This window comes from Lipomyces oligophaga, assembly GCF_038497815.1.
Source record: "Lipomyces oligophaga strain CBS 7107 unplaced genomic scaffold V1516scaffold_3, whole genome shotgun sequence".
Taxonomy (NCBI): Eukaryota; Fungi; Ascomycota; class Lipomycetes; order Lipomycetales; family Lipomycetaceae; genus Lipomyces; species [Lipomyces] oligophaga.
The window spans coordinates 799,532-815,298 of NW_027117787.1; the positions used below are offsets into that span (position 1 = coordinate 799,532).

The following is a 15,767-nucleotide window of genomic DNA, read 5'->3' on the forward strand; positions in this document are numbered from 1 at the left end:
GACAAACGGAATATGGCCGAAGATTTGTTTACAGTTCCTTGATTTGCTACTACCCTAGACCGATGCATTTGGGAGTTCAATGTTCAAAATTAGAAAAAAATTAGTGAAGGATTAGCCCATTTGTCGATGATCAGCGACCTTAAAAGCTAGAACGTCAGCTAAATCATGAGAAATCGTATGATGGCTAAAAGAGGAGTGAATAACCGTAAACAACTTGAACGACAAGAAAGTGCAGCTTCAAGCAAGCTGTCCGCAGCTTTGAAGCACGTTGAACAGGAGCTTGATGCTGAAGAAGAAAGCGATTCAGCAGATAGTTTTTTGGAAGAGGAGAGCAGGATTGAGCAGAAAGGAGATAAACCTGAAGATAGAAAAGAGAATGCAGATGTAGATGAATTTGGATTTTTAATGTCAGCAGGAAACGGCGATCAATCAGACAGTTCTGCACCTGGAAATTTCGAGAGGGAAGAAGATAATCTCAGCACTCCAGTTTCCAAACAGCTGGAATCTGGAGACTCCGAAGAATCTGAAGATCATCCCGAATTGACAAATCTAGTACAAGCTATATCTGCTGCAGCTAAAAAAAGAGCAGAAGAAGAGTCAAGGAGCAATTTACGAAAACGGAAACAGTTTGGACTATTACTCGCTCACTCAAGCTCGGACGATGAAATGTCTGAGCAGTCTAAGTCTTCGAAAAAAATTACACTAGATGACATTCGCGCATCGACGTCTTCCGCATTTGGAGTGCGATCACTATCCAGATTGGAAGATCTCGAGCGTCATTCTAGCTCTCGTTCCGAAGTTGTCAAGTCACGGCTTGGTCGCCGACTCGAGGAACGTGTCGATCGCACAGCAGCGTATGAGTTTGCCAAAGACGAAGTCAAAAAATGGGTCCCCACTGTGCAAGAAATTCGACAAGCAGATCATTTAGAGTTTCCACTTTTGCAAACTTTGGATGCTTCCCGTGTAGCAGGAACAGGGGCTCCGATGAATGATGACGCTGAACTTGAAGGGGAAGAGCTGATAAATAATCTTCAAGAAAAGAAAATAAATATTGAAGATCTTGCCGCTAGGCGAAATGAATTACGGAGAATGCGAGAGCTTATGTTTCGGGAAGAAATGAAGGCTAGAAGAGTAAAAAAAATCAAAAGCAAAACATATCGGAGAATCCGCAAGAGGGAGCGCGAGCATGCAGAAGCTGTCCGATCACAGTTAGAAGATGACAGCGCACCAAATGAGAACGAGTACGAGCAGGCAGTGAATAGAGCGCGAGAACGAATGAGTTTAAAACACAAAAATTCCAGCAAATGGGCTCGTGATGTGAAGAAAATAGGACTAAATAAGGATCGGAATATGCGGCAAGAGCTTGAAGAAATGCTTATTCGCGGAGAAGAGCTTACACAAAAAATTAATGGTGGACCGTCTGATAGTAGTGGGGATGATGGTGATTTGGAGAGTGAGGATGAGGACGAAAGACTTGATACCGAACTCTCGGGAAAAAAGGGGATTATGAATATGAAGTTTATGCAGGTCGCCGACGAAGCTATTCGTAATAGCAGGCAACAAGATATAGACGAAATACGACGAGCAAACGAAGACGGGGTCCTCTATAGCGACGAAACAGAAGATTCAGCCATTCAAGTGATCAATTCTGGCCGTCGCAAATACGCACCTGGCGCTCAAGATGCTATAGATGCTCTGAATCAGACGGTTGAAGCATCAAATCAAGCAGAGACAGCACCGACTACGATGCAGAAAAAACTTTCCAAACTACAGCTCAATTCAGTGCAGATTAGAAATGAAAAATTCAACTCTGTTCAAGACGACGATGACCAGAAATCCAAGCCTGAAAATCCATGGATATTAGACTCAACCAGTAATTCAATTTCTAGAGGCGGGGCACTAGTTTCACTTTCCAAAGACAGTACTCGCGATCAGAAATCGCAATCTAGGCTGAAGAAATTACAAAAATCAGTCCGCTCAAATACCAATGTGTTCTCCAACAAAACTTCCGTCGACGTTCAAATTGATGTCAACCAAATACTAGAGCCCCGAGATATCAACGATGAGGAGTACGAAAGGAATAACGAAATTGAAGTTAGTGATACCCAAGTGTCTCTCATTTCTGCTAATATGCGACGTGGGCACAGCGGTAGTGCAATTGAGTTCGAACAGCGAGAACTGGTTAAAAAGGCGTTTGCAGGCGATGATGTTGTACGAGATTTCGAGCAAGAAAAGCAAAGTGTAATAGACGACGAGGGAGACAAAGAAGTCGACGTCACACTTCCGGGATGGGTGAGATTCTTCGCTTTTCTTTGTAGCACATTCCAATTTCAGATCTGCTAACAATCTGCTAGGGCTCATGGACAGGAACAGGCACTAAAAAATCTTCAAAGCGATTTGTCAACAAAATTAGCGGCATCAACGCTAAAGACCGCAAAGATGCGAAACTTAAAAAAGTAATAATCAATGAGCGGACTTTGAAAAAGTCTGCGAAATATATGACAGGCCAGGTTCCGTATCCGTACGAAACCAAGGAGCAATACGAGCGGGCTATGAAACTTCCAATGGGCAAAGAATGGAGCACACAATCCACTATTCAGCAACTGACCAAGCCGAAAGTGATTGTTAAGCCAGGCATTGTCGTGGAGCCAATAAATGCTCCGTTTTCATGAATGCTAAGTGTATATTTATCTAGTAATCCTAGCTGTAAGTCCTGTAAATTGTATCTATGTAACCGATCAAAGCCGACTTGGGACAGGCTGTATACAAGCTAATGTGCATTCCCTCGTAACAATCAAATCTTCATTGCAATTTCTTTTAGCACGGCGATTACATTTTGAGTTCTTTAATTAGGTGTTCAGAACTAAAGAAAACCAAAGTTTCAGTTAAAATCAATGACTGTTTTTGAATACGTCATTGCAGAGGTGAGTTTATCCTGCAAGCTTCTAGTTCCAAATTAGGATATCTCTAATCAAACCATTCTATATAGTCTTATCTCCATACCAAATGCGCGCTCGGTGAAGGTCCGACCTACATTTCCGGAGACAACAGCTTTTACTTCCTTGATATCCATGCGCGGGAAGTGAAATGGTTTTCACTCGCAGACGAACAGACAGTTATATCAGAAGTCAACCCTGAAAATGGAAACGAAGCGGAGCCGATTGAGGTATTTACGCGAACTTCAGAAGTAGAAGTCCATACGACGAAATATCAAGATCCTGTAGGTGTCCTTTGCCTTCTTCCGGACTCGCCTAAACGCTTCCTCGTCGGCGGGAAACGTGGATTTGCTATTGCTTCGCCCGGAAAGTCTGCGGAACTTGAATACATCAATAAGATTTATCCCGACAATCCTGAGATGGAGCAACGTATGCGAATAAATGACGGAAATGTCGATCCTATAGGACGCTTCCTAGCTGGGTCGATGATGCAATCGTGGCCGGAGGGAACTTCTCCTGATCTGATTGGAACAATGTACAGTGTCGATCTCGATGGATCTCTAAAATCTCTCTACGGCAATCAAGGGGTTCCAAACGGTCTTTGCTGGTCTAGAGATGGGCAGATAATGTTTCATTCAGATTCTCCTACTAGTACTATCTGGGCGTATGATTATGATCTTGAAACTGGGTCCGCGTCGAATAAACGTGCATTCATAAAAATCACCGACGGACACCCAGATGGAATGACGATCTCAGCACAAGGCGATCTCTTCATTGCAATCTGGGAAGGCGGTCGAATTGAGCGGCGCTCTTCTGAATCAGGTGCCCTAAAAGCAGTCTACAAATTTCCAGCGAGCAAAGTCACTTGCCCTGTCTTTGGTGGCAAGAATCTCGATGAGTTGTTCGTAACTACGGCGGCAGTCAAGGAGAGTCCGACTTATGTCTGGAGTGAAGAAGATTACAAACTTGACAAAGGCGGTGATCTCTTCAAAATCAGAATAAAAGGCCAGTGGGGCCTTCCCCGAGGAGTTTATAAGGGAAATTTGTAAAGCAAAATATATAAATATATATAGACTGCTAACTTTGATCCGCAGTACCTTACAAACCTTCTTTGACAAAATCGTAGACAATTCGCTTCTCAAGTGGTTCTTTCAATTTGGGCGACGTGAAATGCAATCGAGAAACATATTTCCGCTCAATAATTCCATCGTCCACAATAACATCTGCAAAGCCAATTGCCTGGTAGGACTCCCATTCAAGTCCGTTTGGCTGGGTGGGATCTCCTCGGGCGTGAGCAAAAATGACACCGTTGCCAATCGTATCTTGATCCCATCCTTTCGCTAGAAAAGCAAACTTCTCATCTATTTCAGATACTGGAATATATTTGGAGTACCCAATGACAGGTCCGAACACAGGCGAAACTACAGCTCTTTCAGTATTGTCCACAATACGATACTCTGTCGATGTGACACCCGCAGGCAGATATTGGTTGATATTGAGAATAATGGCATCAAGCTCCTCCGAAAACGAATAGTCCAATGAAACAGTAACGGGAGCATACTTAAGTGCAGTCCGAACAGCCCAGGAAACACCTTGCGCAGCAAGCACCTGCATCCATCTTAGTAAGAGCCACAAACCGAATCTAATTGTATCCGCTTACATCTGTTAAATCGGCTGAAAGTGATTTGTTCAAAGCAAGAGACACCTTTATACCAGCCCTTGGATCTTTAAACGAGATCGATGCAGGAATAGCGGAGTTGCTAGTGGAGTTGCGCTTTTTAGGTCGATTAGATATGAGAAGAGGCATCGCGTTGATAAGAGACTTACAACCAATTCCGTGCCATCGGATAGTTCTCTGGAACTAGAAGCAGGCTGCTCGACTCCTTTATGAATTGTCTCGTCTGCCATAGTAATCACAGATAATTGTAGAAGTTATTGCACGTGTGAGTCGCCAAGTAGACTGTACTGAATCTTATACTGATGACTGAAGGTAAACTCGCCCAGCATTCGTTGAAAGTGTTCAGCCCAGCCGCACAAAGGGCGACCAAGTAAGCAAACACATGTGACAATAAGAAGGATAACTGCTGAAAACAGCCGAAAGGCAGTGGATCAATAAGAATAAAATTGGCACGAGCTGATATACGGATGAAGAAAATGTGATAGAAACAAGCTATTTGAGGTTGATCCTCGGTATTTAGTTAAGGCGGGGAAGGAGGTGCAAGATGCGGGGGAGAAAGTATCCTAACGTCCCAAGGCAGAACGACTTTCAGCTGAATTTGACAGAATCACCGCTGGCTTCTTGTTTCTTGGACAAACCAGAAAGTCAGACGGAAATGCCACACAAAACTCGTATTTACTATCGGATTGTACTGTAGGCTAGCATGCTCGTGGTTGTGAATGGCAGCCCGTCATCCGCCATCTCCATTGTTTCACTAATTAGATTTAGTATGTGATAATTTGGCCATCTAAATAACTCACTTTTCAGGGGACAGCACTTTGATTCCTCGGATCCTTGTGTCCTTGCCTGTCTGATGATTCTGTATGACGGAAAGTCGGACAAGGAAGGCTTTGAGATACCCGCTACAATCGTCAGTCTAACGCCTGCTTCAATACAAAGGCGACATACTCCTTCCCTGCGTGAGCTAGTGACACCTCTATCCAACCATCGGGCTCCTCCATACCAAGCGATAACACCTCATGCAAGTCATGATAGCCTGTCCCTGCCAGGACAGCAATCTTTGCTGGCGTGTACGACTCGTCCTTGCTGTAATCTAAATATAGCATGATTTTCGAAATGGCGACCCTTTTAGCAAAATGGATATCTACATGATGCGGTTGGGGAGCATCCGACTGCCAGAATAGCTCTGTAGATTCTGCCAGCAACGACTGAACACCATATCCAGGCTTCCAAGTTGATAACCGCCAGGTAGCACGTCGCCCAATATCTTTCAGCACCTCCGGTCTCGCACAGGGATTCGGTTCAGTATTTTCTAAGTTCTGCGAATCTCCATTTTCCATTGCCGTATCAGGATCTCCTCGACTCGGACTCCGATCGGAATACTCGTTTCTGTTATCATCCATTACCAAGTCATCTTCGACATCCGATGAAGCCAGATCAGCAGCTCTCCGCGACATCTAGCTCCTTCGAATGCAAGAAGTAACCACACAGAAGAATTGGCTCTGAATACTATTACCAAATCAGACTGGACACATGCCAAAAAGACGGGCCCGAGATATAAAATATATACAAAGACCCATATTCTTGCGTGTCTTCAGTCTTGTGTGCCGCTCACATTTTCGTCCAGATTGCGGGTTTGGGTTGATCAGGTATCTTCGAAATGATACCCCAGGACGGAATAATAAGCAGGCGCTAGCCTTACTTTGTTAACTTATGTGCATGGTCTAAAATTTATATACAGAATGTGCAAGTAAATAAGCCTAAAAAACGCCGTAGAATTACCTTCATAACTTATATTTCATCTGCTCCCCCTTCAATGTCCTCTTCCTGTTCTTCTTCTTCATCCAAATCAAATACTCTGTAGCGCTGCATGTCCTGCGCCAAAACGCATCCCACTCGACGTCCTTTTCGACCGTTTAAAGTAATCTGAGCCGGTATGAAATCATCATCAAACTTTTTCACTTGAGCCCATGAGGGTTCTACTTGTGGCACCTGCTCGATCATATCATACAAATCGGTTGAGATGTTTGTTGCATCTACAACACTACTTATTGTGAACAGATCTTGAAATTCCAATGTCACCATACGTGACGTATAATCCATATCCGTCAAAGGACGTAGCAAAACCATCAGCTTTGAATCATCAACGAAGAATAGAGATATTATTTCCTCATTCACGATCTTAACTCGGAGAACATTAATCATCGGTGACATCAGCTCTGATGGAACCTGAGAGACCGATATTCTTAATAATAAAACTAAAAAAAAATTAATAAATGTCACGCAACAATTGAAATCAAACTTACTTTCGTCTTTCTTTGAATTTATACACATCACAACAATCATGTATACAACATCTTCATTCGGTTGAATAATACGGCTAACCACTTTCAAATTGTCCACATCACATGCCGCTTTTATAGTTAAGGGACTACCAAATACTGCATGGCCGCGCATTCGATCGGCCGCATCTTTAAACACCTCGTGACACTTTTCCTCAAGCTGCTGAGCGAGATTCCTTAAATTGATCGGCTTCGTGGATTTGTAATCTGTCGGCTTTGGCGCTGTAGAAAAGTACATATTGATAACCGGAGAGGACATATTTTTAGTTATATAATCTGAAACCTTTGAGGTATCAATCGATATATTTTTCTCTTCATCCTTCAAGGCTGTGCCCATTGTCTGATCATACATATACTTGACCCATTGAATGAACGATTTATAATTGTCGTATTCCAAATTCAGATCACGCAGCATTCGATGAGCTCCTATCATTATTTCCTTCAATATATCCAGCATAGATTTGCAGGTCTCCGGCGAAAGTCCCAGATGCTGTCCTCTATCACGCCTTCATATGTTAAAATTAAAGAAAAAATCACGTCTTTTATTCAACCTACCATTCAGCAAGACCGTTGATGCGCGAAATTAAAATACCAATCCTTTCACATGCGGGAATCAGAGACTCAACCAATAATTTGCGGCAGTTCTCATAGGACCCGACTGCGCCTTTTCTCCAGGCTTTTATCACTCGCTCTGGATACTGCTCAGTCATCCAAGTCTTCATTCGGCCACGCGCAACCCCGAATATTAGCAGCTCCATCAGCGTTCCTCTTGGATCTTTCGAAATTAGTACATGAAAGAGCTGAAGTCAGAAGTAACCACATACTAGACGTGCTAACAGCAGTGCATAGGGATTGTAATAGCGTATTCATCGGTTTCAATATATTTACATTCCATTCACGATGAATTATTTCTAGAACATCAGACACAAAGCTCAATAAAGCTGGTACTCTAGTAGAAGACATTGCAATTTGATCTAAATCAGATCCGAATCGGCGAATAAAGTGTACTCTTAATGGAACCAATAAAATATCATCTGTACGTGTTTTTGTTATAAATCCGTGAAAAGACAAGTCATCAGTCGAAACTTGTTCTAGAGGCAATAATTGCTATAAAAATTAGCTGAAATATCTAGTATGTATACGAAGCAACACTTACTGTAAGTCTTTTCGGAAAAGGAAGATCTCCGATTGAGAAGTTTCCATAGATGCTGAACACAATATTTCCATTGTCTTCTCCAGAAACAAGCATGTCGATTCGCGAGGGTTTCTCATGCTGAATCGGAGCATTTAATAGATTATCCACGGTAGTCTTGCCGATATAAAGACTATCTGTAGACAGTAAACTTGGAAGAGGGCTTAGGCGAGGTAAGATAGATGTTACATCAAAACTAAAAACACCCTCGAACAATTCATTATTACGAGACCTTAAAGTGTCCAGACTTTCGACTGTCCATCGAAGACAAGCTAAAGAGCGTCGAAGAGATATTTTGTGAATCATTTTCCCGTCCACTGTGGTACAGAGTCGAACTGTTCCGTCCGAACAACCTAGAGCTAGCACGGTACCTGGATCAAATCAGAATCGGTACACATTAGCTCATTGTCAGCCCGCTTACCATCTGGCTTCCAGGCGATACAGCTAATCAACACAGTAGGTTCTGGCAGTGAGAATTTCCAAATCAGCTCTCCAGTCATACGATAGAGCCATAAACTTCGCAGATCAGGCGAGAAAGTGAGCAAATCCATGACTGGACACCAAGAAAAGAGTTCGTGGCGAACCGGAGCCGCGAGCGTGATCTGATGGAGTGTCGAGAAGGACTGACGCAGTTCATCTTCGCACACAGAGGACATAGTTTTCTGGTGCAGAAAGGTCTCTCTTCCTGGCGGATCAAATGGCATAATCATATGGCAAGCTCGCGAGAGCTAAGATCTGGTTTCGGACGACCCTTCTTTCAAGAGCTATTTGTCAAGATATTTATGATATATGCCATAAATAACAAATTATGTCAACTTTAACACCCAACTTATTGATTAAATCAACTTGTGCTGCTCTAAGCTTGTGATTTGATTTCCCTTGCTTTGCCAGCGGTGTTTCCTTACAGTCATCTGGGCTCCAGAGTCTTACTGCAGATTCAAGGTCCGGCCAAAGCAGAATTCAGTTTTGCTGTCGCGCTATGCGGAAGCAGACAGCCACCTCGGTGGTTGCAGGCGATGGAAGCGACAACAGCAACAATAGCAATCTCGATCCTTCGGCTATCACGTCACCAATAAAGAGAGGTAAATAATTAGGATTGCCAAATGAGAATAATTAAAAGCAAGTATATTGAAATTATTGACGCATGATGATTAGAGGGGATATCCACTACGTCCGGTTCGGGAAAGCAATCTCAGACACTGTGCAAAAACATTTTGATCCATGGATATTGCAAATTCGAGAACAATGGGTGCATATTTCGTCACGATACGGTAAATTACTTTTTCATAAATTTTACTTTTAATTCGGTATTTTAATTGTTAAATTTAGCCACAAAGTGTGTCGAGAACTTCTCAGCCAGCTGTGAAGGCAGAAATGTATGAATATACAACATCGTAACTCCACGTCTGTTAACCTTTCGTCTTAGACTCAAACCTCGTCTGACTGTGGATTCTCCAAGTTTTACTCCTACGTTGACTACGCGATCAGTGACGGCTACGAAATCTCCAGCTCTTTCTATTCGGTCGGCTGATGCTCCCGCTTTTGTACCTCGAAATGCCACTACACCTGTCATGACTGATGTCACAAAGGAGTATGTTTCCTGGATGATTCCTGACTGCAATGTAATTCTAATGAACAGCTATTCAAATTCTTCTATTGATGTGTACAATCAGAAGCCTCCTATGCAATCTCAATTTGGTTCAAGTTTCTCAGAAGTCCCCCAGGGAGTCTCTTCACATATAGGCGTGGATCCGGTGAGTTCGACTTAAACAAGTAATTCTTTATTTTGGTATATTGCTAATAAGTAGAATTCTCGCTATGACTTCAGTTCAGTGCCCACCTATGCAACCCCATCTCATGAATTGTTCTATCCACAGTCTCAACCGCCACAATACTTGCCAGTATGCTACAGAGCTATAACAGATAGATTAATGCTAACTAGCTGGTAGATTCAATACCATCTATATGCTCCACACCAATACCATAAGGCCAATCTGCAGCCGTATCAGCGGAATGTGAGATATTTCTTCATGTCCGACACGTTACGAGAGGAACTTCAGAGCAAGAATGAAGCAACTCTCCAAACATTACCCAGTAAGTTTTTGGCTACTTCATTTTCAATTTACAAAATTAACGCTTATATCATAGCATCTGGACTACCTGAAGCTGTACAAATGTACTACTCCTTGGTACCAATCGATACAACCGCGGAGAAGAGTTCTCGCGTCTTTGGATATACAAGCTGGATTTATAAGGCTTTTTCAAAGACAGATGGCAACACATATGCCTTAAGACGTTTAGAAGGATTTCAATTGACAGACGAGAAAGCTATTGCAACAGTTCAACAGTGGTCGCGCATTCTAAGTGCTGGCTTGGTAACACTGTACGAGGCTTTTACTACTCGTGCTTTCGGGGACAATTCCATTATTTTTGTTTACGATTACTATCCCCTGTCGTACACATTATTTGATGCTCACTTTGGCCCGAATTTACGTTATCCTCTCGTACGAAATAACTTGGGCCAATTGGTTCCTTCGGTGCCAGAGCAAGTCCTATGGAGCTATCTTGTACAGCTCTCTTCTACTTTGCGAACTATACACAACGCTGGACTTTCAGCGCGGATTTTAGATGCTTCGAAAATTATTGTTTCATCAAAAATGCGTCTGAGATTGACGGCTGTTGGTATTTTTGATGTTTTAGCTGCGCAGGGTCTTAATGGAGCGGAGGAGAACCTGTTGGCTCTGCAGCAAGACGATTTGTTCAATCTTGGAAGACTAATTCTTTCGATTGCTTGTGCAAATCCTGTGATTCAGAGCAATTCTGGATCTTTTAGCCTTATTTCTAAGAGTGTTGAACAGTTGGGGAAATATTACTCCATGGAATTGCAGAATGCGGTTATGTATCTGTTTAGCGGAAAGCTGGAGCCTGATTCGACAAGTCGTAATATCGATGATTTCATTCGATTAATCGCTACATATTATCAACAAAACCTTGATAGCTCTCTACACTATCAAGATGATTTAGAATCAGAATTATCTAAAGAAGTTGAGAATGGCCGCTTGTTCAGACTGCTATGCAAGTTCAATTTTATCAATGAGCGACCAGAGTACGATCATGATCCTGCTTGGTCCGAAACTGGAGATAGATATTTACTTAAATTGTTCCGTGACTATGTTTTTCATCAGAGCGACGAGGCTGGACATCCAGTTCTAGACATGGGCCACGTACTCCGATGTTTAAATAAACTTGACGCAGGTGTAGACGAGAAAATAATGCTTGTTTCAAGAGACGAACTGAGCTGCTTGATTGTGTCATATAAGGAATTGAAGAACTGCGTTGACATGGTGTTTCGGGATTTGAGTCGACCGAGTACTTAAAGCAAATGTCTTGCTGTCGGGTAGATGAGTAGAACTTTTTCTCTTACGTTTTTGTAATAACAGTGTTCTTTTGGTCAGGGACAGAGGTAAAATTAAAGGGTCAAAAGATTTCAAAGTCGTAGATATGTAGATTATAATATACAAGTCCATTATTCATCTTCCTGGTTCAGATCATCATATAGCGGGCTCTTCGGCGGGCAAAAATGGATTCGCAATCTCTTCACCTCCATCGACAGGAGAAAGAGATACAAGTAATGTTCCACGAGTTACCACCAGACCTAACGATCTGGTTTGATCTTCAGGAGGACTTCCGTCTTCCCCAATTGTACCTAAGAAAGAGTTAACACTCTTATTTATGAAGCCGTATGAAAGAAATCGATTTTGGTTTAAACTTACCGCGCAGATGTTCAACAACATCATCCAAGACTAGGTTCATAAGCTGATCGTAACCTTTTAGGACTCCGGTGACTAAAATAATGTATATTAGACTATTGAAATCGGCAGAAACGTAATGCACAGACGTACTTTCTCTTCCACCTGCAAACTTTACTCTAATTTCCCGGTCTTGATACTTTGCGAGGTCGAGAATGGCCTCCTTCTTCGGCCGGTCATGTTGGTACTGCGTCCGATGACCTCCCCGACGATCATATCCACCTTGACCCCCCTGACTGTGATGCTGAAGATTATTCCCACTCATTTCGATCAGACTATCGGCAGAATTCTGATATTATTAGAACGCGCATTTGGTGAAGAACTGTGCAGATCGAGTAGTAGACAAGTTTGTAGCCTCAGATTTATACATTTACAGCCATAACTAGATCACAATTTAATAAAATATACCTTAAAACGCGTGAGCTAAGGCTTTTGTTTACCTGTCTTGGAACCATTTTTCTCTTTCCATCTCGTAGCTGAATGCTCTACTCTTTTTCTGCTCGGTCTGAGTGAACGACTAGACAACGGCAGATATCTCAAATTTCGATCTAGTTCACTCATTTGCCGTTTGTTTTCGTGCTTTCTAGACGAAATTAATCTTTTCAAACGAAGCAGCTAGCGTCTTTATCGCCATGAATATCGGCATCGTCTTGGAGACGGCCATTCTGAGCCCAGGTAAGTTTTATCAATACATCTTTGCTGCCTTGACTGGAATGCCCACCACCTTTTCTTTCTTGTAATGTATCTTACTGACACTCTTTGTTTTCTCAGATCCGAAGGCTAGACAGGAGGCCGAGGTGCAATTGGCGCAGGCCGCTGAAGAGCATTTCGTATGTGACCCCGTTGTATAGAGCTACTACTGGTAGTGCTGTCCCACGTTGACAAATGCTAATTTTGATTCTAGGTTCCGTACCTGGGTATGCTCACGACCGTTCTCGCAGATGAATCGCAGAAAACCGAAGTTCGCATGCTTGCTGGACTTGCGATTAAAAATCAATTGGTAGCCAAGGTGTGTGCTGTCAGGTCTTGTCCAGTGTGCGTGCTAGTTCTAACACGTAACGTTTCTAGGATGCAAAGACGCGAGGATCTCAGTCCGAACGATGGGTGGCTATTGAAAGCGATCCTAAGGAACAGATCAAGCAGATTGTATGTTTATTTTCCATTCGATTTTGTTTATTATATCGTGAAATTTTTTGACCAACTAGTTATATAGGCTTTACAAGCTCTAATTTCGTCAGATGACAGAGTTGCAAATGCTGCTGCGCAGCTTGTCGCTGCAATTGCGGATATAGAACTACCCAGAATGGAATGGCCAACTCTGATGCATGTCCTAGTGCAGAATACTAGCGAAGATCGACCTGTCAACGTTAAGAGGGCCTCGCTACAAACTATTGGTTACATTTGCGAGACAGCAGATCCTAGCAGTCCTGGTGTCATCGCCCAAGCTGGCGGTATCTTAACTGCAATTGTTCAGGGAGCTCGTTCTCAGGAACCTTCAACTGTTGTACGGTTGACTGCTATTAATGCTCTTGTCAACTCCCTTGAGTTCGTGCGGGCCAATTTTGCTCACGAAGGGGAGCGGAATTACATCATGCAAGTCGTATGCGAAGCTACTCAATCTTCTGATGTTAAGCTTCAAGCGTCCGCGTTCGGTGCTCTGGCGCGTATCATGAGCATTTATTATCCTTACATGCGTCTGTATATGGAAAAGGCCCTGTACGGACTGACTGTTCAGGGCATGAAGAGTGAGAATTCGGATGTTGCATGTATGGCTGTGGAGTTTTGGAGCACAGTCTGTGATGTGGAAATTTCGATAAGAGAGCGGGAGCAGACCGGATATAGTGACGGTGCACTACCCGAGGACGCAGAGAATTTCGAGTTCGCCAAGTTTGCAATTAACGAGGTGTTGCCGACTCTGTTAGAGTTACTAACTAAACAAGATGAAGATACCGAAGATGATGATTGGAATGTGTCTATGGCTGCAGCCTCTTGCTTACAGCTATTTGCTGAAGACACTGAATCTGCTGTTGTAAATCTGACTTTGACGTTCGTGGAAATGAACTTACAGCAAAAGGATTGGCGTCGTCGAGAGGCTGCTGTGATGGCATTTGGATCAATTCTAGATGGGCCAGATCAGCAGACTCTTGCCTATTTGATTGGTCAGGCTCTTCCACCGATGCTCAGTTTGATGGCAGATCCAATGATTCAAGTAAAGGACACTGTTGCGTGGTGCCTGGGACGCATTGCAGACCTAGTTATTGAAGGTATTGATACACAGAATCATCTTCCTGGCATTGTCAGTGCTTTAATTTCAGGACTTCAAGATCACCCGAAAGTTATCACTAACTGTTGTTGGACGTTAATAAATTTGACTGAACAGTTCGGCCGAGAAGATCCTGAAACGGAAACTATGGTCATGTCCAAGTACTACGATCCTTTATTGAAAGCGCTATTAGTTGCCAGCGATCGTGCGGATAATGAAGCGTCATCTCGTACGTCAGCTTATGAAGCTCTTGGTGTTTTAGTCTCTTGCAGTGCGGCGGATACACTCCCCAGAATTACTGAACTCAGTTCAGTAATCGTGCAGAGACTGGAGCAGACATTAATAATGCAACAACAGCTTGTTGGTATGGATGATCGTGCAAATTTGGAAGAGTTACAATCTAGTTTACTTAGCGTGGTTACCAGTGTAATCCGACGGGTCTCACCGAAGGACCGAACAAGTTCCGATCGGCTAATGACTTTACTTTTGAGTATGCTGCAGCAGAAGCTTTCGAATTCGTTAATAGAGGAAGATATTTTTATGGCTATCGGAGCGATTGCTGGAGCTGTACAGGAGAATTTCAACGTGTATTTAGAAGCTTTCAATCCGTTTTTGATGAAAGCTCTTGAAGATCCTGATTCGCCAACTTGCAAGACTGCGGTCAGCATTGTTGCGGATCTTGCGGTTGCGCTCGGAGCGCAAATTGATCCGTTCTGCGATTTGTACATGAATGTGTTTCTCAGTAATCTTCAAAACCCAGTTGTACGTCGAGATGTCAAGGTCAGTATTTTGTCCTGCTTTGGCGACATTGCGTCAGCAATTGGAGTACAGTTTGAAAAATACCTGGCGGTGGTGATGCAAGTTCTTGTGCAGGCCTCTAGCTTGCGACGAGAACCCGGAGCTGCCATCGACGTTCAGGAGTATATCTATGATTTACAGGAGGCGATTGTGGATGCATATCTGGGTATTGTACAAGGATTACGAGAACGGCCAGAGATATTACTACCTTATGTACAGCCAATTCTTGGATTTTTGTCGTTACTGCACAGCCAGCCGTCAACGCTACGGACGCAATCTATGCTGCGCTCTATGGTTGGATTGATTGGTGACATCGCAGACATATATCCTCGAGGAGATGTCAAGATCTATTATCGGGAGGACTGGATCACAGACTTACTAAAGAAGGCACGATCTGAAGAATTTTCACCTGATCTTCGGGAGACCGCTCGCTGGGCGCGAGAACAGCAAAAGGCACAGCTTGCACTATTGTGAAACAATCGAGGTCATAAAAGAGCGGGGTGGGTTGACTACTAGACTTTTTTGAGAGAAATCTCTTTTAATTTAGGGCATGTGAGAGCGAGTTGATGTTGAAAGTGCAATTTTGTTTGTCTGTATCCATTTTGCAGTTTTGTATTGTTGTATATCCATGTTGAAACTGTCGTAAATATTATGCATGTACTTCTGGTTTTCAAATGATGCCGAAGACTTTTCTGATGTCACAAAATATAATGAATTATTAATATGATTTGAATTATATATTTGTATTC

At 42.9% G+C, this 15,767-nt stretch overlaps 8 protein-coding genes across 8 annotated transcripts; 4 read left to right on the top strand and 4 right to left on the bottom strand.

The window, feature by feature from the left end:
* Window positions 1–54: 54 nt before the first annotated feature.
* V1516DRAFT_635888 (small-subunit processome) lies at window positions 55–3,115 on the top strand. Its single transcript, XM_066920019.1, has 3 exons — window positions 55–2,292; window positions 2,355–2,924; window positions 2,990–3,115. Exons 1-2 carry the CDS (start codon window positions 166–168, stop codon window positions 2,670–2,672), a joined length of 2,445 nt encoding a protein of 814 aa, XP_066778066.1. The 5' UTR covers window positions 55–165; the 3' UTR covers window positions 2,673–2,924; window positions 2,990–3,115.
* On the top strand, window positions 2,560–4,010 carry V1516DRAFT_271653 (uncharacterized protein). Its single transcript, XM_066918826.1, has 2 exons — window positions 2,560–2,924; window positions 2,990–4,010. Exons 1-2 carry the CDS (start codon window positions 2,895–2,897, stop codon window positions 3,983–3,985), a joined length of 1,026 nt encoding a protein of 341 aa, XP_066778067.1. The 5' UTR covers window positions 2,560–2,894; the 3' UTR covers window positions 3,986–4,010.
* On the bottom strand, window positions 4,010–5,068 carry V1516DRAFT_270397 (uncharacterized protein). The gene is made up of 3 exons (XM_066918825.1): window positions 4,764–5,068; window positions 4,597–4,710; window positions 4,010–4,544 (listed from the first exon to the last, which is right to left on the bottom strand). Exons 1-3 carry the CDS (start codon window positions 4,842–4,844, stop codon window positions 4,035–4,037), a joined length of 705 nt encoding a protein of 234 aa, XP_066778068.1. The 5' UTR covers window positions 4,845–5,068; the 3' UTR covers window positions 4,010–4,034.
* A 224-nt stretch (window positions 5,069–5,292) lies between these two features.
* Window positions 5,293–6,017, bottom strand: V1516DRAFT_695304 (anaphase-promoting complex, subunit 10/DOC domain-containing protein; the record flags this gene model as incomplete). The annotated part of the gene is made up of 3 exons (XM_066923986.1): window positions 5,293–5,368; window positions 5,415–5,516; window positions 5,563–6,017. The coding sequence occupies 3 exons, from the start codon at window positions 6,015–6,017 to the stop codon at window positions 5,293–5,295; spliced, it is 633 nt and encodes a 210-aa protein (XP_066778069.1).
* Window positions 6,018–6,405: 388 nt separating this feature from the next.
* V1516DRAFT_684874 (anaphase-promoting complex, cyclosome, subunit 4-domain-containing protein) lies at window positions 6,406–8,804 on the bottom strand (the record flags this gene model as incomplete). Its single annotated transcript, XM_066923588.1, has 6 exons — window positions 6,406–6,872; window positions 6,921–7,462; window positions 7,512–7,731; window positions 7,781–8,063; window positions 8,113–8,519; window positions 8,570–8,804. 6 exons carry the CDS (start codon window positions 8,802–8,804, stop codon window positions 6,406–6,408), a joined length of 2,154 nt encoding a protein of 717 aa, XP_066778070.1.
* A 228-nt stretch (window positions 8,805–9,032) lies between these two features.
* V1516DRAFT_711286 (uncharacterized protein) lies at window positions 9,033–11,668 on the top strand. The gene is made up of 8 exons (XM_066924262.1): window positions 9,033–9,230; window positions 9,304–9,419; window positions 9,478–9,524; window positions 9,575–9,739; window positions 9,788–9,902; window positions 9,957–10,049; window positions 10,098–10,242; window positions 10,297–11,668. The coding sequence occupies exons 1-8, from the start codon at window positions 9,128–9,130 to the stop codon at window positions 11,523–11,525; spliced, it is 2,013 nt and encodes a 670-aa protein (XP_066778071.1). The 5' UTR covers window positions 9,033–9,127; the 3' UTR covers window positions 11,526–11,668.
* A 31-nt stretch (window positions 11,669–11,699) lies between these two features.
* V1516DRAFT_622094 (uncharacterized protein) lies at window positions 11,700–12,222 on the bottom strand (the record flags this gene model as incomplete). The annotated part of the gene is made up of 3 exons (XM_066919561.1): window positions 11,700–11,854; window positions 11,922–11,993; window positions 12,051–12,222. 3 exons carry the CDS (start codon window positions 12,220–12,222, stop codon window positions 11,700–11,702), a joined length of 399 nt encoding a protein of 132 aa, XP_066778072.1.
* A 219-nt stretch (window positions 12,223–12,441) lies between these two features.
* Window positions 12,442–15,762, top strand: V1516DRAFT_649339 (armadillo-type protein). The gene is made up of 5 exons (XM_066920230.1): window positions 12,442–12,632; window positions 12,729–12,787; window positions 12,862–12,966; window positions 13,026–13,103; window positions 13,171–15,762. The coding sequence occupies exons 1-5, from the start codon at window positions 12,590–12,592 to the stop codon at window positions 15,490–15,492; spliced, it is 2,607 nt and encodes an 868-aa protein (XP_066778073.1). The 5' UTR covers window positions 12,442–12,589; the 3' UTR covers window positions 15,493–15,762.
* The last annotated feature ends 5 nt before the right edge of the window (window positions 15,763–15,767 follow it).

Coding starts and splice junctions, on each gene's coding strand:
- V1516DRAFT_635888 (XM_066920019.1), top strand. CDS start 166: ATGAGAAATCGTATGATGGCTAAAAGAGGAGTGAATAACCGTAAACAA. Junction 2,293..2,354: donor ACGTCACACTTCCGGGATGG/GTGAGATTCTTC, acceptor ACAATCTGCTAG/GGCTCATGGACAGGAACAGG.
- V1516DRAFT_271653 (XM_066918826.1), top strand. CDS start 2,895: ATGACTGTTTTTGAATACGTCATTGCAGAG. Junction 2,925..2,989: donor TTGAATACGTCATTGCAGAG/GTGAGTTTATCC, acceptor CATTCTATATAG/TCTTATCTCCATACCAAATG.
- V1516DRAFT_270397 (XM_066918825.1), bottom strand. CDS start 4,844: ATGGCAGACGAGACAATTCATAAAGGAGTCGAGCAGCCTGCTTCTAGT. Junction 4,711..4,763: donor CCGATGGCACGGAATTGGTT/GTAAGTCTCTTA, acceptor CGACCTAAAAAG/CGCAACTCCACTAGCAACTC. Junction 4,545..4,596: donor TTTCAGCCGATTTAACAGAT/GTAAGCGGATAC, acceptor AGATGGATGCAG/GTGCTTGCTGCGCAAGGTGT.
- V1516DRAFT_711286 (XM_066924262.1), top strand. CDS start 9,128: ATGCGGAAGCAGACAGCCACCTCGGTGGTTGCAGGCGATGGAAGCGAC. Junction 9,740..9,787: donor ATGACTGATGTCACAAAGGA/GTATGTTTCCTG, acceptor TCTAATGAACAG/CTATTCAAATTCTTCTATTG. Junction 10,243..10,296: donor AACTCTCCAAACATTACCCA/GTAAGTTTTTGG, acceptor CTTATATCATAG/CATCTGGACTACCTGAAGCT.
- V1516DRAFT_649339 (XM_066920230.1), top strand. CDS start 12,590: ATGAATATCGGCATCGTCTTGGAGACGGCCATTCTGAGCCCAG. Junction 12,788..12,861: donor AGGCCGCTGAAGAGCATTTC/GTATGTGACCCC, acceptor TTTTGATTCTAG/GTTCCGTACCTGGGTATGCT. Junction 12,967..13,025: donor AAAATCAATTGGTAGCCAAG/GTGTGTGCTGTC, acceptor TAACGTTTCTAG/GATGCAAAGACGCGAGGATC.